This window comes from Prionailurus viverrinus, chromosome F1, assembly GCF_022837055.1.
Source record: "Prionailurus viverrinus isolate Anna chromosome F1, UM_Priviv_1.0, whole genome shotgun sequence".
NCBI lineage: Eukaryota > Metazoa > Chordata > Mammalia > Carnivora > Felidae > Prionailurus > Prionailurus viverrinus.
In genome coordinates this window covers 66,765,165-66,790,499 of record NC_062577.1, presented here as the reverse complement: position 1 = coordinate 66,790,499, position 25,335 = coordinate 66,765,165, and the positions used below count along the sequence as shown (strand labels likewise).

The following is a 25,335-nucleotide window of genomic DNA, read 5'->3' as shown; positions in this document are numbered from 1 at the left end:
TGCAAGAATAGCTTCTCAGCTTCAACCCTTGCCCCTATGTTCAAGTACCAACCAATAGCAAAGTTGATATTTTATTTTTAGGTTTATTTATTTTGAGAAAGAGAGTGTGAGCAGGGGAGGAGCAAAGAGAGGGAATCTGCACTGACAGTGCAGAGCCTCATGTGGAGCTGAAACTCACAAATGGTGAGATCATGACCTGAGCCAAAATCAAGACTCGGAAGCTTAACTGACTGAGCCCCCAGGCACCCTACAGTGATATTTTAAAGTATAAGATCACACTAGTCATTTTTCTGGTTAAGAATCCTTTTATTTATTTTGTTCCTGGTTAAGAATCCTAATCACTAATAGCTTTGTGTTCCAATAACATTTTCTAGCTGGCTTTATATTTGACATGTGAGTGTATTTCTTTTCCCAGGATGCTTTTTTATTTAAAAGATTTTATTTTATTCAAAAAATTTTTTAAAAATATTTATTTATTTTTGAGAGAGACAGAGACAGAATGTGAGTGGGTTAGGGGCAGAGAGAGAGGGAGACACAGAATCCGAAGCAGGCTCCAGGCTCTGAACTGTCAGCACAGAGCCCCATGCAGGGCTTGAAGTCACAAGCTGTGAGATCATGACCTGAGCCGAAGTCGGACGCTCAACCGACTGAGCCATCCAGGCGCCCCTTATTTTATTTTTTTTAAGTTATCTCTACACCCAACATGGGGCTCAAACTCACAACCTCAAGATAAAGAATCACATGCTCTATTGACTGAGCCTGCCACGCATCCCCCCACCACCAGATGTGTTTTCTATATGCATATTCCTAAATATGGAAATAGTCATCCTGGCCTTGTTAGGGTTACCTCGCGATATGTTTTCACCACTCCTGGGATGTCATGAAAGACTGTTGCTACTCCTGGCCTCCTGGCCACTCCCACTCCAGTGCCAGTGTCTGTCTGCAGAATGTTGTCAGCAGAAATCATCCATATCCCAGGTTCACCTAGGAAAAAAACAAGAGAAAGCACATGGCCGCAAACTCGGATGTAACTTGGTGGTCACTCTAAGAGTATTCAGATTCCCAGTCAGTAGACCATTCAAGCACACAGATATCTCTTCCTAGGAGGAACATCCAGCTTTGAAGAGAACTTTATTTTCTGAATGTCAGGCTCCCCTTCATGTACCATCAAACCCACAAAATAAAACAAGAACTACTGACCTTCAGAATCATAGAAGGAGCTACTTAGTTGGAGACCTTAACTGTTCTCCTTAGGAAAAAGAAAAACTCTTTATACACACAGGGGTAATTCTCTTTCAGTTACTGGAGGACAGACACCAGCAGAAGACTGCAAGACTGCAGGAGAGAAGTTTTGTTGCTTTGGCTTAAGTCTCAAGGTGGCAGAGGAACACAACCTTGAGTTTGTGTTAGATCACAGATCCCAGCATTTGGTCATCCATAGGCAGTATAGATTCAGGATGCCCAATTAATTCCAGAATGGAAGACAGAGGGACAATCCTGACAAAACCCAGCAAAGGGGTAAAGTGAAAGTGTTGTTTCACTGACAAGAGATGAACAATCATCTCTTGATGATTTGTAACTCTTTCAATCCTAAAGCAGGGTTAGCTCACTGGCCCTAGATTAGGTGTTAGTAGTGATTCCTTGCAAATCAGTCATTATGGGACTGGGGGGCCTGACCTGGGCTGAATGGCCGCCCCCTGCATCAAGCCCTAAATATACAGAGTCTGGCCCCACATCACATCACAGTACTCAAACACATGTATCCACAGTTCCCAGAAGAGTTTACAAAGCCAAACCCATACCATCCCTGCCGGTCCAACTTGGATGGATGATTTCAATGTACACAGGCAGGGTCCACCACTTTGCAGTGTGCTTTCTGTAAACCCAGAGAATCAATACTCACTTCCTAACCAAAGACTGATCTTCCTGAACTCAACAGTACTTCTGAGGATGAAACGCTTTGCTGATGACCAGTATAGTTCAGCCCAGTACGAGGCCAAACCTTATTAGAGTGAGGATATATTTAAGAGTTAGGCCTTCAAATGTCCCTCACAAAGCTGTGTGCTCAGTCAGTTCTTGGAACTAAAGCCTTATTGCCCTTTCCTTCCTTTTATTTCATCCTTTACTGCTCTTCAATTTATCAATTATCCTCCTTCAGAAGCTGGGAATGGGGGAGAAGGCAAGGTAACTGTAACGTCTACATGGTAATATAGCAAGTTATGTGTTCAGGAGGTGCATGATCCATATTCCTGGCTGATTTCTAATTGGCTGGCCTCTGAGAAATGGGCAGTAAACAGATCAGTTAACATGTACACAATTTCTTATTTCTCAGAGAGGCCCTCAGATTTTTAAAGATTTTATTTTTTTAAGTAATCTCTACACCCAACGTGGGGCTCGAATTTATAACCCCAAGGTCAAGAGCTGTATGCTCTACCAACTGAGCCAGCCAGGCGCCCTTAGGTCCTCAGATTTAAAATCATTTTGAGGGGTGCCTGGGTGGCTCAGTCGGTTAAGCATCCGCCCTTGGCTCAGGTCATGATCTCGCGGTCCGTGAGTTCGAGCCCTGCGTTGGGCTCTGTGCTGACAGCTCAGAGCCTGGAGCTTGTTTCAGATTCTGCATCTCCCTCTCTCTCTGGCCCTCCCCCGTTCATGCTCTGTCTCTCTCTGTCTCAAAAATAAATAAACATTAAGAAAAAATTTTAAATCATTTTGAAAAAATTGTCTAAGGAATGAGTGCTTTCTCATCCTGTCGACTGTACAGTTAAGAAAGGGAAGGTGTCCAGACCGTCATGGTTGAGGAGGTGAGTCCTGAAGCAGATGACGTCTCCAACCAAGGTGTGCTGGGTGTCTGGTTCGATGGCGTGCTCCACAGCAACAGGGACATAATCTGCCACACCTGGGTGCCTCCGGTCCCAGATTCCCAAAAGCGTCACCCCCGTGCTCACGGCCTGAGCCATGTAAGTGTAGTTCCCACTCCCTGGCCCAATCAGGAGCAGATCATCTCTGAAAGGAAACGAGAAAGGCAGACATCTCTGAAAATCACAGTTAGGACACAGTTCTGGTGGCAGAGCTCTGCTCACAGCATTTTCTGTTCAACAGCTCAAAGGTTCAGAAGGAATTCTTTTTTAAGTTTTTTATTGATCTAAGTGGCCTCTATACCCCACATGGGGCTCGAACTCACAACCCTAAGATCAAGAGTCACGTGCTTTACTGAGCCAGGCAGGGATCCTGAGAAAGAGTTCTATGGTGGAGGGCAAGCAAGGGGTGGCCAGGGGTCAGGTCTATTACCTTCATACACAGAGTAGCCAGTAAGCCCCTTTTTTTAAATTAAGAATTTGTTTTCCAGTACAGCTTTTTTCCTTTTTTAAGTTTACTTATTTATTTTGAGAGAGAGTGTGTGCAAGTGGGGGAGGGGTAAGGAGGGAGGAGAGAGGATCCCAAGCAGGCTCCTTAGCACAGAGACTGACGTGGGGCGCGATCCCCCAAATGGTGAGATCATGACCTGAGCCAAAATCAAGAGTCAGACGCCCAACTGAATGAGTCACCCAGGTGCCCCTCCAGTACAGCTTTTGGTAATAATACTCCAACCAGCTCCCTATGGGAGCTTTGTGTGAATTAGGGCTTGACAGACTCAAGACACCCTGAAATTATTCATTAACCAGCCAACACCATCCTGGTGTTTTCCATCCTAATGAAAAAAATAAAGATCAGATTCTGAGTAGAGAGCACGACAGGAATTTACTGGAGTTACACCGTATAACCCTAGCCCATCCGCACAACTTCTACCACAGCATGCACACCACTCCTTTGGCCCCACACCTGTTCAGAGCCAGATGAAGCTGGGTGTTGTGTGTGTGGAATTTCTCTCCGATGCTGTTATAAAACTGGACAGTGAAGGCGAGTGACACACCCACAGGAAAGGCTGCCAGAGTCCTCCCGCGGGCTGTGTACAGCACAGGTCGGCTGCTCATCCGCAGGTATGTCACTGGTGCCACCTGCGGGGGAAGGACCATTGGAGAGGAGCAGTGACGGATGAAGTTAACAGTCCGCAATAAACGGTGTGCTGCTTTCACGGGAAGCAGCTCCTGACGTGAGAGGACTTAAATCAGAGTAGTAAGAAATGGGACAGTACAGGAAATGGCTCCTTAGTTCTCAAAGCTGCAGGAGTGTGGAGAGAAGCTGGAGCTTCCTGAGGAAAAGACTGCAGACACTTCACCTGTTTTGTGCAGAGGGCTCCTCCATACTGATTGCTACAGAACTGATCATTTACCAAGAATACTGTAGCTTGGGTTTTCACACTGTGCGAGATAAGGTGTGAAGCAGCGGAGAAGCCCAGCTTTGCACCCCCCGCCCCACCCTTCAGAGCCTCATTTAACCATGCTAGGTCTCAGATTTACTATCAGCTCAGTGCAGATAGTGATGCTGATCTCACAGGGTTTCTGTGCTAGTCAGAAGAGATTAACACACATGAGAGAACACAGTGGCTGGAATATGGGAGGTATTTGATGCTTACAAAATACTTTTTTGTGTGTTAGACTAAATTTTTAAATTCTAATATCAAAGCCTAATTTTGATAGCAATAGCTCCACCCTTCTCCCACATCCTTTTGCCAAAGCTGCTCAGAAGTGTGCCAAGTTGAGGCTAATCCCTTTTGTGGCAAGGCCTCTAAAGACCACTTTAATTTGATGGCCTGTACCCACATCAAGAGTGTCTTATCTTCCAGTTTGTTCTGACTCCCAGAGAAGTTTCTAGTTCTCAAACCAGGAAATCTGCCTCTCAGGCCATGGTAATTACTTCTATTTTTGTGAGTAAGTCCTTGAACTCACCTGAACTCCAGTTATGGTTGTTTGGTTGACTCCAAAAGGTTCTACAGAAGTGACTTCCAACACGGCAGTGCCTGCAATGGAACCGGCTTTCAGAAGCCCTTCACCATCCTCCTCGATGACAGATGAATTAGGGAAGCACCTGAGAACACGGGAACTCACAAAGGCGGCCCCTTCTCTAGGGAACAAATGGAACAAGTAGCATCTCTTGGGGGCTCTGACCAGAAAGAAAGGAGTAGGGATTGCCAGGATCCCCGTTAGAGCTGTACTCTGAGGAAAATGCCTGCCATTCTCCATGTTATGTGCTCATTTGTTCCTTAAGCAAAAGTCTGCCTTTGGATTATGCCCGTGTCTTTTATTTTATTTTATTTTATTTTATTTTATTTTATTTTATTTTATTATTTTTAGGTTTTATTATTTATAAAAAAAATTTATTTTAATTTACATCCAAGTTAGCATATAGTACAATAATGGTTTCAGGAGTAGAATCCAGTGATTTATTCCCCACATACAACACCCAATGCTCATCCCAAAGAGTGCTCTCCTTAATGCCTATCACTCATTTAGCCCATGCCCCCACCCAGACCCCCCCCTTCAACCCTCTGTTCTCTGTATTTAAGAGTCTCTTATATTTTGCCCCCTCCCTATTTTTATATTATTTTTGCTTCCCTTCCCTTATGTTCATCTGTTTTGTATCTTAAATTCCACGTGTAAGTGAAGTCTTTCTCTAACTTCGCTTAGCATTATACAATCTAGTTCTATCCATGTTGTTGCAAATGGCAAGATTTCATTCTTTTTGACTGCCAAGTATTACTCCATTGTATATATGTACCACATCTTCTTTATCCATTCATCTGTCGATGGACATTTTAGCTCTTTCCATACTTTGGCTATTGTCAATAGTGATGCCATAAACATTGGGGTGCATGTGCCCCTTTGAAAGAGTATACCTATATCCCTTGGATAAATTCCTAGTAGTGCAATTGCTGGGTCGTAAGGTAATTCTATTTTTAATTTTTTGAGGACCCTCCATACTGTCTTCTAGAGTGGCTGTACCAGTTTGCATACCCACTAACAGTGCAAAAGCGATCCTCTTTCTCCCCATCCTCGCCAACATCTGTTGTTGCCTGAGTTGTTAATGTTAGCCATTCTGACAGGTATGAGGTGGTATCTCATTGTGGTTTTGATTTGTATTTGATGATGAGTGATGTTGAGCATTTTTTCATGTTTCTGTTAGTCATCTGGACGTCTTCTTTGGAAAAGTGTCCATTCATGTCTTTTGCCCATTTCTTCACTGGATTATTTGTTTTTTGGGTGTTGAGTTTGGTAAGTTCTTTATAGATTTTGGATACTAACCCTTTATCTGATATGTCATTTGCAAATATCTTCTCCCATTCCATCAGTTGCCTTTTAGTTTTGCTGACTATTTCCTTCGCCGTGCAGAAGCTTTTTATTTTGATGAGGTCCCAATAGTTTACTTTTTGCTTTTGTTTCCCTTGCCTCTAGAGACATGTTGAGTAAGAAGCTGCTGCAGCTGAGGTCAAAGAGGTTTTTGCCTGCTTTCTCCTCTAGAATTTTGATGGCTTCCTGTCTTACACTTTAGGTCTGCCCATGTCTTTAAAAATCAAATCCCATCACATATTTATCATTAAAAAATTATTCAGCTAAAAGGACTGAAAACGGGTATTCAAACAAATAGTTGTATGTGAATGCTCATAACAGCACTATTTGCAACAGCCAAAAGGTGAAAACAACCCAAATGTTTGACAACAGATTAAAGGATAAACTAAAGATGTTATATCCATACCATGGAGTATTACTTAGTCATAAAAAAGAATGAAATACTGATACATACTATAATGGAAATGAGCCTCGAAAACATGCTAACTGAAAGAAGCCAATGCAAAAGGTCACACACACGCTGCATGATTCCACGTAAGTGAAATCCACATTCATACAGTGGTTGCCAGAAGCTGAGAGGGTGGGGGAAGACAGGGAGTGACTGCTGATGGGTGATCCTGTGGTGATGATGAAAATATTTTGGAACTAGAGAGGGGTGTCGGCTACACAATACTGTGATACACTAAATGCCACCAAACTGTCCGCTCTAAAATGGTTAATTTGATGTTACATGAATTTCCCTTCAACTAAAAAAAAATTATTATTTGTGTTAGAAAAATCACCTAGAAGGCAACAGTTTTTTCCATGTTCAATGTTTTCCCGAGGGTAAGGTTAACAACCTGGCCTGCCCTTCTCCATTCTCCTCACCTGTTGGTGTGCAGTCTGAGCTGGGAATTCATGGGCATCAGAATTCGCTCAGGCTGGCACTCTGGAAAGAACAGTTGGAGTTTTTCAAACACCTATAATGAGAAAATGAGTTCTTCCTCATTTCCGGAGAAGACAAATGGTGACCTCTGCTCACAAACTGACAACTACAAACCCACATCCACCTTACTTCAGCACAGTCTAAGGGTCCATCCACGACGCTCCTTTCCAAATGAGCCACACTTCAAACATACCTCGGTATTCTTTTTTTTTTTTTTAATTTTTTTTTAACGTTTATTTATTTTTGAGACAGAGAGAGACAGAGCATGAATGGGGGAGGGGCAGAGAGAGAGGGAGACACAGAATCGGAAGCAGGATCCAGGCTCTGAGCCATCAGCCCAGAGCCTGACGTGGGGCTCGAACTCGCGGACCGTGAGATCGTGACCTGAGCTGAAGTCGGACGCTTAACCAACTGAGCCACCCAGGTGCCCCATACCTCGGTATTCTACAGCACAAATCTAGTATTAGTCCTGCTTCCGACAATATTCACATGGACCACATTCCCTGTATCACTTAGATATTAAGTATTAAAATAATTCTGAATTTTCTAATTTTAGCTCCGGTACCCCGAATACAGATTTGAGAACATAAAACCTATAATAACAAATTAGCAAAGGACACTATTCAGGTTTTCTACCTCCTAGGAAAGTGCTCTTTCCTCTGCCCCTCACCGAACCAGAGAAACAAAGCCAAAATAAAGGAAAAAAATAGAAAAAGAAAAAAAAATCAGGCCCAAATTGAGAGGTAAACAAACTTATTCGCCCCCCATAAATGACAATTTTTCTTTTGAACTCTAACAACAACCAGGCCAGTTAGCTTTCAGCCTGAGAACACCTGTAGAAACCAACTGTCTGTGTTTCCACACCTTCCCGGAAGTTAGGCTTAAATCTCCTTCTAAATCTGTGAATATAGCTAAGTGGATGATATCATAATATCCGTGTTAGGCAGAGCAGTTCAGAAATGAATCCCTCTTTAGTTATTATGGTTTCATATCCCATGTTCATTGTGTGGGGAGTTGAGGAGAGTGCATGTTCTACACTTTCTATTTCTTTATTTATTTTTAATTTACATCCAAGTTAGTTAGCATAAAGTGCAATAATGATTTCAGGAGTAGATTCCAGTGATTCATCCCCTATGGGTTGTTTTTTTTTTTAATTTTTTAAATGTCCTATTATTTACTTTTGAGAGAGAGATGGAGAGAGAGAGAAATGGGGGCAGAGAGGAAGGATTCATCCCCTATGTTTAACACTCAGGCTCATCCCAACAAGTGTCTTCCTTAATGCCCTTTAGCCATTTAGCCCATTCTCCCCCCACCCCACAGCTCCTCCAGCAACCCTCAGTTTGTTCTCTGTATTTGAGAGTCTCTTATGTATTGTCCCCCTCCCTGAATGTTCTACACTTTCTAATAGCAATACTTATATAGACACACTTAGCAAGAATGACAAAGATCTAGAAACTATAAGCCTGTTCTAGGGCTCCCTCTAGCAATTTCTCTACCTCTATCCAGACCAAGCTCCTCATGGATGATAAGAGAGTAGAACCTTCTTCTCCTTGACATGTAAAAATAAGATTTAGGTTTGGGAGCTTACCAGTATCTGAACTTCATCAGACAGTTCCAACAAACCCCCCTCAAGCTGCCCAGAGGAACTGTTCATACAGCGGACAGTGACTTTGATACTGGTCCGACCAGCTGCTTTTGTGTGGACAACCATTGCAAAGTTATTCTCTACTGGGAGCTGTAGGAAAACCTAGAAAACAGAGATGGATTAAGAAATAGTCATTAATTAGGGCACCTGGGTGGTTCAGTTGGTTAAGCATCTGAGTTCAGCTCAGGTCATGATCTCGCTGGTTCGTGGGTTCCGGCACTGCATCAGGGCCTGTGCCGACAGCTCAGAGTCTGGAGCCTGCTTTGGATTCTGTGTCTCCCTCTCTCTCTGCCCCTCCTCCGCTTGTGTGCTCTGTCCGTCTGTCTCTCTAATATAAATATTTAAAAATTAAAAAGAAAAGAAATATTAATTATCACTGCACACTTCCCTCTGTGTTGTAACAATAAGGAAAATAGATGCTAGATACGTCTATAGAAAAGAACTAGGGTACCGATGATTATTCTCAGTGTTATTTCTTTTCAAATTCCCAACAACACAGGAACTCCTAAAGTGAACTCTGTGTATAGCACTCACCTAATTCTGGCAAGCCTCTGTGAGAAGCTCATGTTATCTTGAAGTTCATCCATGGACAGAGGAATGGAATGAAGGAAGAGTCCCTAAATAGGTTCAGACAGTAGGGCCTGAATTGGGAGAAATGAGGCAATATACCCTCCGGAGCTCAGAGTGGTGGCAAGGAAGCAAGAGGATGAGAAGGAAAGTTAGGGCTTTAGGGCAGTGCTCACACTAGCTGACTGTCTCCCACGGCTTCACTCACCATTCTGGCCCAGACTGGACAAGGCCGTCGGGAAGGCAGGGCCGACACTAAGGCAGGTGTTGAAGTGGACACCTGCCTACCTTTTGGGCACTTGCTTCCAATCCTCTCTCTCCTGCCTTTTTGTTGTCCAGAGCCCTCAAGACCTTTCTTCTAGCTCTCTTTACTCACACAGAGTCCCAAGTTCCAAAATCACTTTTCCCTCCTCCCCTATATAAAAATTCCCTTTTCTTATATGCAGATCTCAATCAGTTGTCTGGAAGGAAGTCTTATGCTAAAGCAAAGTGGTTTATAATGATCTACATGGCGACACCACAGTACAGGCCGCCTCCCACATGAGGGGCGCTGGAGACCTTTCTCTTCCCATTTCACCCCTTGGTTCGCCTGTGCAGGGTCTAAGGAAGGAGGGGAGACTGTGTGGCTCTCAATCATTTCTTCTTTTGGAGGAGAGTGGTGCTTCATTTTTAAAAAAAATTTTTTTTAATTTCTTTTTAAAGTTTTTATTTATTTATTTTGAGGGAGAGAGAGCAGGGGAGGGGTGGAGAGGGAGAGAGACTCCCAAGCAGGCTCTATGCCATCAGTGCAGAGCCCAATGTGGGGCTTGAACCCATGAACCGTGAGATCATGACATGAGCTGAGGTCAAGTCAGACACTTAACCGACTGAGCCACCAGGCATCCCTGAGTGGTCCTTTAGATAAAGTTGGAGGAAGGGAGATGTAGGACAGATGCAGAGGCCCAGGCCACCCCGTTCTCACACAACCCCTATTTGCTAGTCAAGAAAAAGAGTCGAATCCCTGTTCAGGACTCTGCCCAACTGCATACAGTTTCCTCTCTCCTCATTCCAAGTATAACTAGGCTCAGGGGACTCCATGACAGACAGGAGGTTCCCTAGACTACAGATCTAGGAATATTTTCAGAAGAGCTGCAAATAGATTTTGTAGCTGTTTTTTAGACTTCTCTTTTCTTTTTAGCTGGCTCCAGAAATACCTTATTAATCGTAGCTCCTGTAACCCCTCTGTTCTCTCCCAAGTCTACCTCTACCTCTGATTCTTCATTCTTGTGGGTACTGAGTCAGGACCTACTGGGTAACCTGGCCACAGGTTCTTCCTTCCAAGGACCTGGGTGGCTGCTTCTGTGCCCAGACCACCTCGGGCAGGCTCTCTCGAACTGATGTTCAGGTGACAGTGGGTAAAGTAGCATCCACCTTTTTCTTTTTTTTCTTTCTCAGGTTTCTGATTAAGGCTTAATGCTATGTGCATTAACACATCAAACATATTTTCTTTTTTTAAGTTTATTTATTTTGAGACACACATACACAGAGAGAGAGGCGGGGGGGGGGGGGGGAGGGAGAGAGAGAGAATCCCAAGCAGCCTTCACGCTCAGCACAGAGCCTGATGTGGGGCTTGAACCCACAAGCTGTGAGATCATGACCTGAGCTGAAATCAAGAGTTGGACACATCACTGACTGAGCCACCTGGGCGTCCCATCAAAGCTATTTATCACCAAGTAGAGGCTCACCTCAGACACACTGCAGGTTCAGTCCCAGACCACCACAATAAAGTAAATATTGCAATAAAGTAAGAAAATGAATTTTCTGGTTTTCCAGTGCACATAAAAATTATGTTTGTACTATACTATAGTCTATTAGGTGTACAATAAATAGAATTATGTCTAAAACAATATATATATATCTTAATTAAAATACTTTATTAAAAAATTCATACCTCCGAATGCCTGGGTACCAGATCCAATACATCTCTTTTGCTCATGGACCAATGGAATGTGAGTCCGGGGTTGGCATTGCTGAAGGAGAAAGGAGTCTGGGTACTGGTCACTCCCAGAACATAAACTGGCATCTGAAAAGAAGTGGGGCTGTGCTGTACTGCTGTAAGCCCTGCCCAGCTGGCACTGCGTTCCGGAAGGCACTGAGAATGGAGTCACCTGACTGACCTCAGTCGCTGTGATGAGTCGAGTGGCAGGTGCAAGGATCCTAACAGCCCGTAGCTGAACCACCTCAATGTGTACTTCATCCTGTTCAACAGGGAAGCAAGCTTGGACTACAAGGGGCTGTCTGTGCAGTGGGCAGAGATGCTTACGATAACTACTCTGTGCTTATTTGGGGCATTCAACAACAACAACAAAATATGCTATAGATTGTTTTTGTTCCCTAAACAATTTATTTCTTTTTTTTTAATGTTTATTCATTTTTGAAAGACAGAGAGAGACAGAGTACAGCAGGGGTGGGGCGGAGAGAGAGGGGGAGCACAGAATCAGAAGCAGGCTCCAGGCTCTGAGCTGTCAGCAGAGAGTCTGACGCGGGGCTCGAACTCACGGACCGCGAGATCATGACCTGAGCCGAAGTCGGACGCTCAACCGACTGAGCCACCCAGGCGCCCCCCTAAACAATTTCTTAAGGATAGGGACTATGTCTTATAACAATGCCAAATACTCTGTGTTTTTGTGGGGTTTTTTTTATATACTAAAGATTACATATTTCCTACGCTTGGTTCAGAGGATGTCAGGTAAAGGACTCAAAAGGGTTTTCCTGGGTTGCTGACACCCTCCTCATCACCACCCCACATCCCCCAATATGGTTCCCAGCTGGAAAAGTAGAAGCAGAGCAGAACAAAGAACAAATACCTGGGAAAACACAATGACTTTGCCAGTATCTTCATTTACTGTCTGGATGGTGCCATGGACCACAGCTGTGCCAACTACCTTCCCCGTAACCTGCCCCCTCCTATTCACAACAGCCACAGTCTGGTTGCTGATGGAGAAGTGAATGATAGACTGGGGCTGGGGGCCACCTTCAGACATTACCTGGAATTTAAACATGCCAGTGAATGCCTGGAACATGGGGAGAAATCATCTCTCTTTTCCCAATGTTCTGTCCAAGCAACTCGACCTCTTATCTTCCCCCACTTCCCAAGAGACATATCCCACATCAACTCAAATGCAGAAGAAATCCAAGTGCCACACAACATCTATGGGGTTCCAAGAGGTAGGTTACACCCTGTTCTTTAGGGGACAGGAAAGAACTAATTTTGTTCTTTATCAGATCCTGCTGTACTTGGCTGGGAGTAGACAAGAGCAGGCCAATAGGAAGAAGGGTGTGTTTTGTGTTGGAGTGAGGCAGAGTGGGGTGAGGAGAAAGGGTGAATTGTATTTCCTGTCTCTGAGATCACCTGCATCATGTTGGTTGGAATCAGTGTCATTTTCTCTGGAACAAGTCTGAATGGAGGAAACACCTTGAAGAAGAAAAACACAAAGATAACAGGGATGGACTAGAGTCAATTTTGTAACAAATGACCATGCAGCTTATTCTAAGGAAAAAAATCCTATACACAGATGTATTTTACTTCATTTATAAATATAAATTTTATTTACAGTAGCAAAAAATTATAAATGAGAATGCTTAAAAATTATATATCCACTTATCAGAATAAAAGCGGTCATTAGAGAGAATCGTAAAATGCTCTTTCAGGTACCTATCACCCAGCTTCGACAACTACCAATGGCCAACAATGAGCTTTTAGTGACATAAAAAAATACTTTTGATATAAGATTAGAATGAAAAAAACAGTATGATTCATCCATGTTAAAATAAGCATGGGGAAAAAGTGAAGGAAATACACCAAAATATTAATAATGGTTGCCTCTAAGTAGTGGAATTATAGGTGATTTTCATGCTATGTCTTTATTTTTTGCTTTCCAAATTTTCTACCAGAAGCATATTACTTTTACACAGAAAAACAAAAACCTAAAGTAAATTACATATCGCTTTAAGAGTCAGACAACTATCATTTTCTTCCATCAAATGATTTTTAACTTGTGCAAACTAAACAGAAAAAGATGAATAAAGGTAAATGAGCTGAGGTATGGATTTTGGATGAGACGGTTTCCTTACCTCAATCTGGCGAGGGGCTGATGTGAATTTCCTTCCCATCTTGTCCCTGGCAACAGCCACAAGTGTGGTTTGCCCAATAGCAACAGCTCGAAGGATATAATTTTCAGAGTATTTATCCTGCTCCTCCATGAGCCTACAAAGACACATGTGTTTTTAGGTAAGAAAGATTTGATTTTTTTTTTTCCAAAAAATTTTTTTTTCAACGTTTATTTATTTTTGGGACAGAGAGAGACAGAGCATGGACGGGGGAGGGGCAGAGAGAGAGGGAGACACAGAATCGGAAACAGGCTCCAGGCTCCAAGCCATCAGCCCAGAGCCCGACACGGGGCTCGAGCTCACGGACTGCGAGATCGTGACCCGGCTGAAGTCGGACGCTTAACCGACTGCGCCACCCAGGCGCCCCAAGATTTGATTTTTTAAAAATGTTTTTATTTATTTTTGAGAGAGAGAGGGTGTGCGTGAGTGGGGGCAGGGCAGAGAGAGAGAGAGACACACAGACAGAGGATCCAAAGTTGGGTCCGTGCTGACCACAGAGAGCCCCATGCGGGGCCTGAACTCACAAACTGTGAGATTATGACCTGAGCTGAAGTCGGACACTTTAACCGAGCCACCCGAGAAAGATTTGATTTTAAGAGCAGCAAGTTATGCTTCTTTCTAAGATGCTTTAATTAACATTTTCTGTTCATTTTAACTGTAGTTAGAGGGAACAGCCCGAAAATTAATTTCCAGAGTCAAGACAAAGTTCATGGCAAAGGCAGGAAGCTCCTGAAGGCCAAATATTTATTCCAAGGCTCCAAAGGAATAAGGGCAACGTTGCAAACGCTGGCAAAACTGCAAATCCTAAGCCGCCCTGGATTCTCTGTACTCCCCTTTCACAGAGGGGAGTACCGGCACCTCTGCTTCTAGGGAGATTTCTGAAGGTCCTCTATCCTGAAGCACCCCAGGGGATATCATCCAAGAAGTTTCATGAGATGGGAATATTCATGAGATGTGTCAATCTGTCCCACAAAACATATCTGAGAACATGGAAGGGGCACTTTGTACAGAGCTGGATATGGGGAGAGTACGGGCTGAAAGGCCCTGTGACAGAAAAGGAGAGAAGAACACAGGGAGAGCAGGTGTTTGGTGCTCAGCCTGGGGAGGAGGCATTGAGGTGGCACTCACGTCAGGGTGACGATGGCAGAAGCCAACTGCAGTTTAAGCTCCATGTTTCTGAAGTACTTATTTCGGAATGGGCGTTTGGAAGGGCTGAGAGCCCTCACAGTTACTAACACAGTTTTACCTATTTCAACCTAGTTGTTAAAAAAGAAAGGTAATTTTAGTAGGAGTATGTCATTCACCAAGGACAGTCTAATAACTCTTTGAGGGTGACAAAGTGTTTTGTTGCGCTGAATGCTCCCGGTCAGGTTTTGATCAAACGGCCCTAACCCATACGTGCTGGTTTAGCTGCGAGTACTGTTTATCTTATATGTCGGAGCATTGTTCTTTAAGGACAGGTATTTCCATGAACGTCACTGAAGGTCCTGGTGCACACACAGGAGCCACACAGACTACGTGAAGTGAGGCTACAGGGTGAAAACGAGGCCTGCTTCTCTGATGCAACTGCTTCTCTGATGCAACACAGCAAACGTCTCTCACCTTATCGATCAGGTCAAGCTCCAGCTCCTGTATGTCTGACACCCTGAGGTAGGCCACTGCTGGACCCAAGAAAGCTAAGCACAGATCATAGACCTCCAAGGTGAGAAATCCAGGATGTACTGGAACTAACTAGAAGGAAGAAGATGGTAGCTGGGTAAAGAAGCACACGTGCCCTGAGCATAATCAAAACAACTATTTTCACTAAAAGCACGAAATACAACAACTTACTTCCTTTGTGATGGGAACTGAGAGGTCACATTACGTGTTTTAGGCACAGCACAATATGCGCCCTTAACAAATACTAACTGATAAAGAGCAAAGTTTAAGTTGACTGAATTGAGGCAAAATACAACATACATATCCAGCCTCTTAACTATGAACGGGGAAAGGATTTCATGAAGAAAATCCAGTCCATTTATGCTGAAATCACCAGTGCAACAGGGGCCATGGGGCAGGAGGGAAGCAGTGGGAAGACCTGGTTTTCTGTCCTGTGCTGTGGGTCCTGCCCAGCATGGCACCTGCATGCAGTGCCGAATCCACCCTCTTAAAAACAAACATTATGACCAAGGTAAGTTACATTCCTTTGAGCTTTTAGAAGGAAAGGAAATATACACTTATGCTAATATAAGCTATTATTTTTATTACTAAAAGTCAACTAAAAGCAAATGCCTTGGCATACTGACTACAAAGATAGCTTAATATATTGAGTTGTCATATCCTGGCTAAAAACATTATATCCTCAGGTTATAAAGTCGACAGCACATCTAATTAACCACCCTTTGAAATTTATAGAAACGAACCCTCTTTTAATGAAAATCTTACAATTAGATGTCTCCTATACTGTCTCATTTTAACCAGAAGCAAAAATTGCCCAGCTAGTTGAAGGAAAAAAAAAAAACCAAACCTTGTTTTTGGTTGGCGAATGTATGTAGGTTAAAAAAAAGAGGCAAATGTTACTTTTATAACAAGTTCGAGACACACAATGGCATTTTTCCCCAATCATTTTCGTAAGAATGAGCTTTGACCTGAGACTATCAACCTGGGACCTATCTCTAGAACTTACCTGGACAGAGCTTTCTGCTTCCATGTAAGTGATGGTGACAATGTCCTGCTCACTGCTGTTGACCAAAAAATAACCAGATCCTTCCACAAGGCTAAATATTTCCTATGGAAAGATCAGACAAACAATATTCCATTTTATTCGATTTATAAATAAGTCAAAGAAAGTAATTCCTAGCTACTGAAGGAAGAGTATGAGATTAAAAGATTAAGGTCAATGGACCAAAGACAAACTATGATTATTAAAGTATTACTACCCAAGGTATTACACATGTGTTACATATGCTTATCACTGATTTTCAATATGTAAGGTAGCTTTTTTTTTTATTGCCATACATTAACCTTAATAACCTAATACTCTTCCCCTCCAACCAGATCTAATTTCACTAGATCCCTCCAACTTCTACCTTCACATCAGGGTGGTTATAGATGGTGGCGTTCTCAGGCAGTATAGTTACATCATCTACCAAGAGCAGTTCCACGGCCGCAGATCTGGGCGAGTTGGAAAGTTCCTAGAAACACACAGGCACCACAAAGGTGAGTATAAACTTTTAATTCCTCAGCTGAGAGAAGATCCCAATGTTCTTTCACATGCCAAAGATAACAGAATCAGAGAGGTGCATAGTTCTCAGAGTTAGTTATAAATGATTTTTAAGTTATAAATAAACGAAGTTTAAAGAAAAGCCTTAAATTTCAGTGATTTCCATTTCTTTCTTTTTTTTTAATTTTTTTTATTTTAGAGAGAGAGAGTGCACGCGAGCAGGGGAGAGGGGCAGAGGGAAAAAGAGAATCTTAAGCAGGCTCCACACTCAGTGCAGAGCCCAACATGGGGCTTGATCCCATGATCCTGGGATCACAACCTGAGCTGAAACCAAAAGTCGGACACCCAACTGACTGACCCACCCAGGCGTCCCTGATTTCTATTTCTAATATAATAGTCTCCACTTACCTTTGGACTTTTATTCTCTGAATAGCCCACAAAATTGACTCCAATGAGTACAGTCCCTTTTAACTGATGTACCTTAAGGACCTGATGACCTGGAGATATAGGAGAAACAATAACATGTAGAACACAAAAATGTCTCCAGAAAACCAAATTTTGCCCTAATTTTTCCCAAATGATGTTTTATTGCATAGAGGAAAAACTACTTTGTGGGGAAATATACAAGAAACTGAAAACTGAGTTTTTGTGTTGATTCTGCCACTATATTCCTAAGGGACCCTGGACAACCACTTTATTTCTCAGCTTCTTTATTATTTAAAAAAATTTTTTTTACAGAAACAGTTTTTATTCTTTTAAGCTTCTTTATTTTGAGAGACAGAGAGAGAGAGAGAGCGCGCAAGTGGGCAAGGGACGAGAGAGCAGGAGAGAGAGAACCCCAAGCAGGTTCTGAGCTATCAGCATAGAGCCTGGTGCAGGGCCCAAACTCACAAAACTGAGATCATGACCTGAGCCGAAACCCAGAGTTGGACAGTCAACCACGGAGTCAGCCAGGTGCCCCTCCTTGCTACCATTTTTTACACTAACTATACCATACTGTTATAGTATTACAGTATTATGGTATTAGAGCATTATAGTATTACATACACTTGACTACTATGTTTCCACGTTCCCAAGCTCTTAGACTTGTCCTATGGGTAAGTTTCCTGTGGGTGGGGAGAAGGCTGAGTCTTTACTTCCCCTTCTCTAGTGTTTCTTATTCCATGAATGGATATACCATCCGTCTAGATGCTCATGCCAGAAATTTAAAGGTTGGCCTTTGTACCCCTTTTTTCTTCACCTTTGGGACTGATCTGTGGTAGATGCCATATAATTGTGCCTGCTGGTATCCATGCCTTTGAGTAGTTCTCATCCACCTTGACTCTGGTTTTGGCAGCTGACTTGCTTTGGTGAAATGGCAAATGTGATACAAGCAGAGGCTTGAGAAGCAATTACATATGAGGGCTCGCTGGCCTCTCAGGACCTCTGCTTGTTCCTCTGGCCCTTCTGTAGGATTCACTCACTTTATTTGGCTCATTTTTCTGTCTCCTCTTTCTATTGCCCCTGCAACGTTAAGGTCTCAGTGCCAATGTTACTTTCTCAGGCAGCCTTCTCTGTTCTGAACTAGGTTAGGTTCTCCTATTGTAAATCTTAAAGCACCTCATAGTTGCCCATCAAACACCTAACACAGTTGTAATGTTTGAAGTCTATTAAGGCAGAGGCCGCGACTATCTCACGTACCACTCCACCTTCAGGTGCCTAGCACAGGCCCTTACATTTAATAGCACCCTAATAAATATTTTCTAATAAATGAATAAAATTTTCATTATTAGGTAAATAATAGGCAATAAATATATTTTAAAAAGTAATTTTATGTTCTTGTGAGAAATACTGCATCCTAGACCCTAGCTTTGCAACCAAGGAAATCTACATTTATGTTTGCTAAAACATACAATAATCAAAGATGAAAGGAGAGGTATGATAAAATCTAAAATAAACTGTCACCAAGGTGCCTGGGTGGCTCAGTCAGTCAAGTGTCCAACTTCGGCTCAGGTCATGATCTCATGGTTTGTGAGTTCGAGCCCCGCATCAGGCTCTGTATGACAGCTCAGAGCCTGGAGCCTGCTTCAGATTCTGTGCCTCCCTCTCTCTCTGCCCCTCCCCCGCTCATGCTCTGTCTCTCTCTGTCTCAAAAATAAATAAAAGTTAAAAAAAAATATATATATATATATATATATATATATATATATATATATAAAATAAACCATCACTCAAGGGAAATACTTCGTGCAGAAACATTTAGCAGGTTATGTGAAAGGATTTGTAAGTCACCATAATACCGTGTAGCCGGGTCTGTCCGCTGCCGTCATCCTTTGCTACCATCTCTACTGAATTATAATCTTCAAAATGAGCGAGTGTTTCATTTGAGGATTTCCATTCTAGCATTAGTGAACTGAAATTATCAAACTTTCTCCTGTGCTGATCAAACACTGCCAGTTCCAAGACTGTGTCCCTCAGGCTTGATACAGGAATCTGCATTAAAAAAATAAAAAAGAAGAAGAAAAGAAAAGCAAGGCGCTTGAGTGGCTTGGTCAATTAAGTGTCTGACTCTTGGTTTCTGCTCAGGTCATGATCTCATGGTTTGTGGGTTCAAGCCCCACATTGGTCTCTGTGCTGACAGCATGGAGCCTGCATGGGATTCTTTCTCTCCCTCTTTCTCTGTCCCTCCCCCATTCACACTCATGCTCTCTCTCAAAATTAAAAAAAAAGAAATAAAAAAAGGAAAAAAACAACACAGGAGGCAGTAAGATATCCCTGAAGCTAGGGCTCATGTTTCTCCCAATCTATTTTCTTTGACAATTTTCAAACCAACAGATATGATGAAGGAATAGTATAATGAGTACTGAGACACATCTCACCTGGATTCACCACTTGTGTTATCTGTCTCTCCCTCTAATTTCCTACCCTCCAACCAAGTGTGTGTGTCTGGGTTTTTTTTTTTTTTAATGTTTATTTATTTTCGAGAGAGAGAGAGAAACAGAGTGTGAACAGGGGAGGGGTAGAGAGAGAGGGAGACACAGAATCTGAAGCAGGCTCCTGGCTCCGAGCTGTCAGCACAAAGCTCAATGCGGGGCCCAAACCCACAAAGCACGAGATTATGACCTGAGCCGAAGTTGGATGCTTAACCAACTGAGCCCACTCAGGTGCCCTTGGGTTATTTTTTGCTAAATGATGTAAACATCATGACGCTTTACCCCTAAATAATTTAGCATGCATTTTCTAAGAATGTGAACATTCTAAGAAAAACAGTATTAGCACACACAAGAATATTCAGTTTCATCTAATATACAGTCAATATTTATTTTTCCCCAATGTCCCTCAAAGTATCTTCTATACTTGTGTTTTATTTTTGATCTAGATTTGATCTTGATATATATTCTTATGAAACATATATAACATACATACATCATATGAAAGGATGACTCAATATCACAAAAATTTCAGTTATTCTGAATTTACCTATAAATTTAACATAATCCCCACAAATATCCCTGGAATTGAGGAAATCTATATCCAACAATTAGCTGACCACAAAGCTAACCTAGCAGAAACTTTGGTGGCCACAGAGGACAAAGAAAGAATACAGACATTACTGAACTAGTTCAGAAAAGGTTACTAAACCACTACCACAACAAAAAACAGTAACTACCACAAAACCTATTAAGGGGAACAATATGATTTCAGAATTGCTAGATTATGTTATTTAAAATGTCAACTTTTTGGGGCACCTGGGTGGCTCAGTCAGTTAAGCATCCGACTTTGGCTCAGGTCATGATCTCATGGTTCGTGGGTTTGAGCCCTGCATTGGGCTCTGTGTTGACAGCTCAGAACCTGGAGCCTGCTTTGGTTTCTGTGTCTCCCTCTCTCTGCCCCTCTCCTGCTCACACTCTCTCTCTCTAATATAAATAAACATTTAAAAAATATACAAAATGTCAAGTTTTCAACAAAAAATTATTAGAGATGCAAAGAAACAATAAAAGTATAGCCCATATATAGGAAAAAAGCAGCTGACAGAAACTGTCCCTGCAGATGCTCAGACACTGGACTTACTAGACAAAGAGGGTTTTTTTTTTTTTTCCACATTTCCAAAAGTTTTATTAAAATAGCTAGAAAAAGACAAGCAGCACATCAATAGTAATTTTTTTAGAGTAATAGTGATTAGAAAAATTCTAACATTTTGAAATAAAATTAGATTTCAGTAGAAATTTTTTTAAGTATTACACTTAAATTTATCCTTTTATTTATTTATTTATTTATTTATTATTTATTTATTTATTTTATATATGAAATTTATTGACCAATTGGTTTCCATACAACACCCAGTGCTCATCCCAAAAGGTGCCCTCCTCAATACCCATCACCCACCCTCCCCTCCCTCCCACCCCCCATCAACCCTCAGTTTGTTCTCAGTTTTTTAACAGTCTCTTATGCTTTGGCTCTCTCCCACTCTAACCTCTTTTTTTTTTTTTTTTTTTTTTTTTTTCCTTCCCCTCCCCCATGGGTTCCTGTTAAGTTTCTCAGGATCCACATAAGAGTGAAACCATATGGTATCTGTCTTTCTCTGTATGGCTTATTTCACTTAGCATCACACTCTCCAGTTCCATCCACGTTGCTACAAAAGGCCATATTTCATTTTTTCTCATTGCCACGTAATATTCCATTGTGTATATAAACCACAATTTCTTTATCCATTCATCAGTTGATGGACATTTAGGCTCTTTCCATAATTTGGCTATTGTTGAGAGTGCTGCTATGAACACTGGGGTACAAGTGCCCCTATGCATCAGTACTCCTGTATCCCTTGGATAAATTCCTAGCAGTGCTATTGCTGGGTCATAGGGTAGGTCTATTTTTAATTTTCTGAGGAACCTCCACACTGCTTTCCAGAGCGGCTGCACCAATTTGCATTCCCACCAACAGTGCAAGAGGGTTCCCATTTCTCCACATCCTCTCCAGCATCTATAGTCTCCTGATTTGTTCATTTTGGCCACTCTGACTGGCGTGAGGTGATACCTGAGTGTGGTTTTGATTTGTATTTCCCTGATAAGGAGCGACGCTGAACATCTTTTCATGTGCCTGTTGGCCATCCGGATGTCTTCTTTAGAGAAGTGTCTATTCATGTTTTCTGCCCATTTCTTCACTGGGTTATTTGTTTTTCGGGTGTGGAGTTTCGTGAGCTCTTTATAGATTTTGGATACTAGACCTTTGTCCGATATGTCATTTGTGAATATCTTTTCCCATTCCGTTGGTTGCCTTTTAGTTTTGTTGGTTGTTTCCTTTGCTGTGCAGAAGCTTTTTATCTTCATAAGGTCCCAGTAATTCACTTTTGTTTTTAATTCCCTTGCCTTTGGGGATGTGTCGAGTAAGAGATTGCTACGGCTGAGGTCAGAGAGGTCTTTTCCTGCTTTCTCCTCTAAGGTTTTGATGGTTTCCTGTCTCACATTCAGGTCCTTTATCCATTTTGAGTTTATTTTTGTGAATGGTGTGAGAAAGTGGTCTAGTTTCAACCTTCTGCATGTTGCTGTCCAGTTCTCCCAGCACCATTTGTTAAAGAGGCTGTCTTTTTTCCATTGGATGTTCTTTCCTGCTTTGTCAAAGATGAGTTGGCCATACGTTTGTGGGTCTAGTTCTGGGGTTTCTATTCTATTACATTGGTCTATGTGTCTGTTTTTGTGCCAGAGGTTTTTTTTTAATTAAAAAAAATTTTTTTTTAATTTAAGAGAGAGAAGGAGAGAGAGAGTGTGCAGGGGGGAGAGGGGCAAAGGGAGAGACAGCTCTGTGTTCAGTGCAGAGCTCAACGCATGGCTTGATTCCATGACTCTGGGATCATGACCTGAGCTGATATCAACAGTGAGGTGCTCAACCCTTTGAGCCACCCAGGTGCCCTGAGAAAAAGACTTTTAGTCAACTATTTTGCTCAGAGAACTAAAGAAATTCATGTCTAAATAACTAAAGGAAAGTATGAAAATAATGTCTCATATATAGAGAATAAATAAAAGACCAAAATTAAATTATGAAGTTGAAAAGTGTAATAATTGAAATGAAAATTTCTCTACAGGAACTCAACAGCAGATCTGAACAGCCAGAAGAAAGAATCAGAAAGCTTCAAAATAAATCAAATGAGATGATCTAGTCTGATGAACAGAAGGAAAAAAGAATGAAGAAAAATGAACAACATCAGAGACTCATAGGACACCACTGAGTGTGTTAACATATGTAAAATGAGAGTCCTAAAAGGAAAAGAGAGAGAAAAAAGAGGAAGAAAGGATATTTGAAGAAACAACGGCTAGAAACTTCCCAAGTTGATGAAAAACATTAAACATCCAAGAAGTGCAAAGAACTCCAGGTAGGATAAATTCAAAGATACATACATCTAGACACATAATAATCAAACTTTCCAAAGTCAAAGAGAAAGACAGAATCATAAAAGCAGAAAGAGAGAGGATTAACACCTAATTTCTTATAAGAAACCACAGAAGCCAATGATGAAAGAAAAAGACTGCCAGCTCAGAATTCTATACTGAGCACAATAATCCTTGAAAAATGAAATGCAGGGCTCAAACCCACAAACTGACAGATTAGGACCTGAGCCAAAGTCAGATGCTCAGCTGACTGAGCCTCCCAGGCACCACTTGTACACTTTTAAAAGGGTCAGTTTTACGGTATGTATATTGTATTTAATTCCAAAAAAATAAATTCTAAAGTATGGAGAAATATGTTTGTAAATTGCTCCTCAATGGTTGCAAGATAAGAAGTTGTACTTTTCCTGCAAATTTTCTGTAAAATTTTTTAAAAGTTTATTTTGAGAGAGAGAGCATAAGCAGGGGAGGGGCAGAGAGAAGGAGAGACAGAATCCCAAGTAGGCTCTGAGCCTTCAGCCCAGAGTCCGATGTAGGACTCAAACTCACGAGATCATGACCTGAGCCCAGATCAAGAGTTGAACACTTAACCGACTGAGCCACCCAGGCACCCCGCAAATTTTTTATAAATTTAAATTATTTCAAATGAAAAATGTGACACTGAATGACAACTATACAGATAACTTTTATTCTGCTCCATCTAAGTGGATTTTAAAAAAGTAAATCATTTATAAACTTCGAATAATATTTCACATGGAATTTAGTTCTGAAGAAAATGAGTTCCTAACCCTAACATCTCATATTCTTGTTATTTTATAATAAAAAGACAAAATAGTATAAAAGTAAAAAACAAGAGCTTTGGAGTCAGACAGAATGTGCTGCTTTGTAGCTTTATGACTTTGGAGAAGTTACTCAACTCCCAGGAGCCTCAGTTTCTCCATCTCTAAACAGGAATAATTGGTTGTTCTGTTCTCTAAGAAATGACTTCCATTCTCCTATGCTTGGAATTAAAGTCCACCTCACTTAGTTTGTAGTCTGATGTTCTAGTTTCAAGGTTAGAAAACTCATTTATTCCTCATTCCCTACTAGCCATGCTACTGCTTATCATTATTCTTCATGGGTCTGGAGTACAGATAAATTCTATTACTTACCAATAATGCCAATAAAACATCTGTGAGGGAAAAATATTAACCAAACTAACTGGAAGTTTGGAGACATCTCCATTGCTTGTTGCCATGATTATAAGCTGACTATGTACCTATGTACAGTAAGCAAAGTCATTAAGTCATCAAATGCCACTAGGTGTAGCCAATTCTAACTTAGTTTAATCATCTCTTTTCAGACACTATCAGGGAATGAAAACAAATAAAACAGTCTCCTTAACTTAAAAAAAAATTTTTTTTAACATTTATTGATTTTTGAGAGTGAGAGAGATGAGCAGGGGAGGGGGAGAGAGAGAGGGAGACACAGAATCGAAAGCAGGCTCCAGGCTCCGAGCTGCCTGCACAGAGCCTGACGTGGGGCTCGAACTCATGGAGTGCGAGGTCATGACCTGAGCCGAAGTCAGCCGCTCAACCGACTGAGCCACCCAGGCGCCCCCAGTCTCCTTAACTTTAGTAAGACAACAACTGCTTCTCGGCCTTTTGGCTAAGATCAAGTGTAACTTTGATAAGACAAAAGCCATACTTCAGAGCATGTATCTCTAAGGCACAGAAGACAAAAGTGCCAAATTAGTTGGCACCACTGTACTCACCAGTTGCTTGTTGTGCTGTGGCAGAGGGCATGGCTGGGCACCAGCTGGCACTCTGTACACTGGGGTTACTGACATGCTGGCAGGGTGGGCACACATGAAGCGTACCTGCACAGCCTCCACAGCTGGACTAGGGTTCAGGATACCTGGGTGATTTCCAATTCGGAATGTCAGAGCCTTTAAGGAAACAGCAGAGCAAGAGGCAACCATGAGTAGACACTCGATGTCAGCTGGGCCAATCTATACACTTCAGAATCGTTCAATCTCCAGTACAGGGTGTCTCTGGACATCATAATCATCATAGTTCTTAATCTATGCACATAGTTCTTGTGCTAAGAGAAACAAAGGTATCACGGAAATTTGGAAGCAAAGGGAACATTAAAAAATCTAATTCTGATCAATCACTTCAGTCTTTTCCTCCACCAAATCTTTTGTTATCAGTTGGTAAAAAGTGGAAAAACTATTCTGTGTTTCAACCTTTCTCTGGTGGAACACCAAATGAGTAACAGACCGT

The 25,335-nt window shown here is 41.9% G+C and overlaps 1 protein-coding gene across 7 annotated transcripts in view; it reads right to left on the bottom strand.

Annotated features, from left to right (window-relative positions):
- The window catches only part of NUP210L (nucleoporin 210 like), an 85,759-nt gene that overhangs the window by 14,003 nt on the left and 46,421 nt on the right, over positions 1-25,335 (bottom strand). For all 7 annotated transcript variants that reach the window (XM_047841452.1, XM_047841456.1, XM_047841455.1 and 4 more), the window contains 18 exons: positions 24,825-24,998; positions 18,992-19,184; positions 17,121-17,209; positions 16,579-16,683; positions 16,176-16,277; positions 15,113-15,241; positions 14,639-14,766; positions 13,475-13,607; positions 12,753-12,815; positions 12,208-12,387; positions 11,518-11,598; positions 11,292-11,423; positions 8,738-8,896; positions 7,092-7,183; positions 4,827-5,001; positions 3,820-3,995; positions 2,786-3,003; positions 848-984 (listed from right to left, as the gene is read on the bottom strand). In XM_047841452.1, coding sequence (XP_047697408.1) covers positions 848-984; positions 2,786-3,003; positions 3,820-3,995; positions 4,827-5,001; positions 7,092-7,183; positions 8,738-8,896; positions 11,292-11,423; positions 11,518-11,598; positions 12,208-12,387; positions 12,753-12,815; positions 13,475-13,607; positions 14,639-14,766; positions 15,113-15,241; positions 16,176-16,277; positions 16,579-16,683; positions 17,121-17,209; positions 18,992-19,184; positions 24,825-24,998 — 2,466 coding nt within the window. The remainder of the gene's footprint in view (positions 1-847; positions 985-2,785; positions 3,004-3,819; positions 3,996-4,826; positions 5,002-7,091; positions 7,184-8,737; positions 8,897-11,291; positions 11,424-11,517; positions 11,599-12,207; positions 12,388-12,752; positions 12,816-13,474; positions 13,608-14,638; positions 14,767-15,112; positions 15,242-16,175; positions 16,278-16,578; positions 16,684-17,120; positions 17,210-18,991; positions 19,185-24,824; positions 24,999-25,335) is intronic.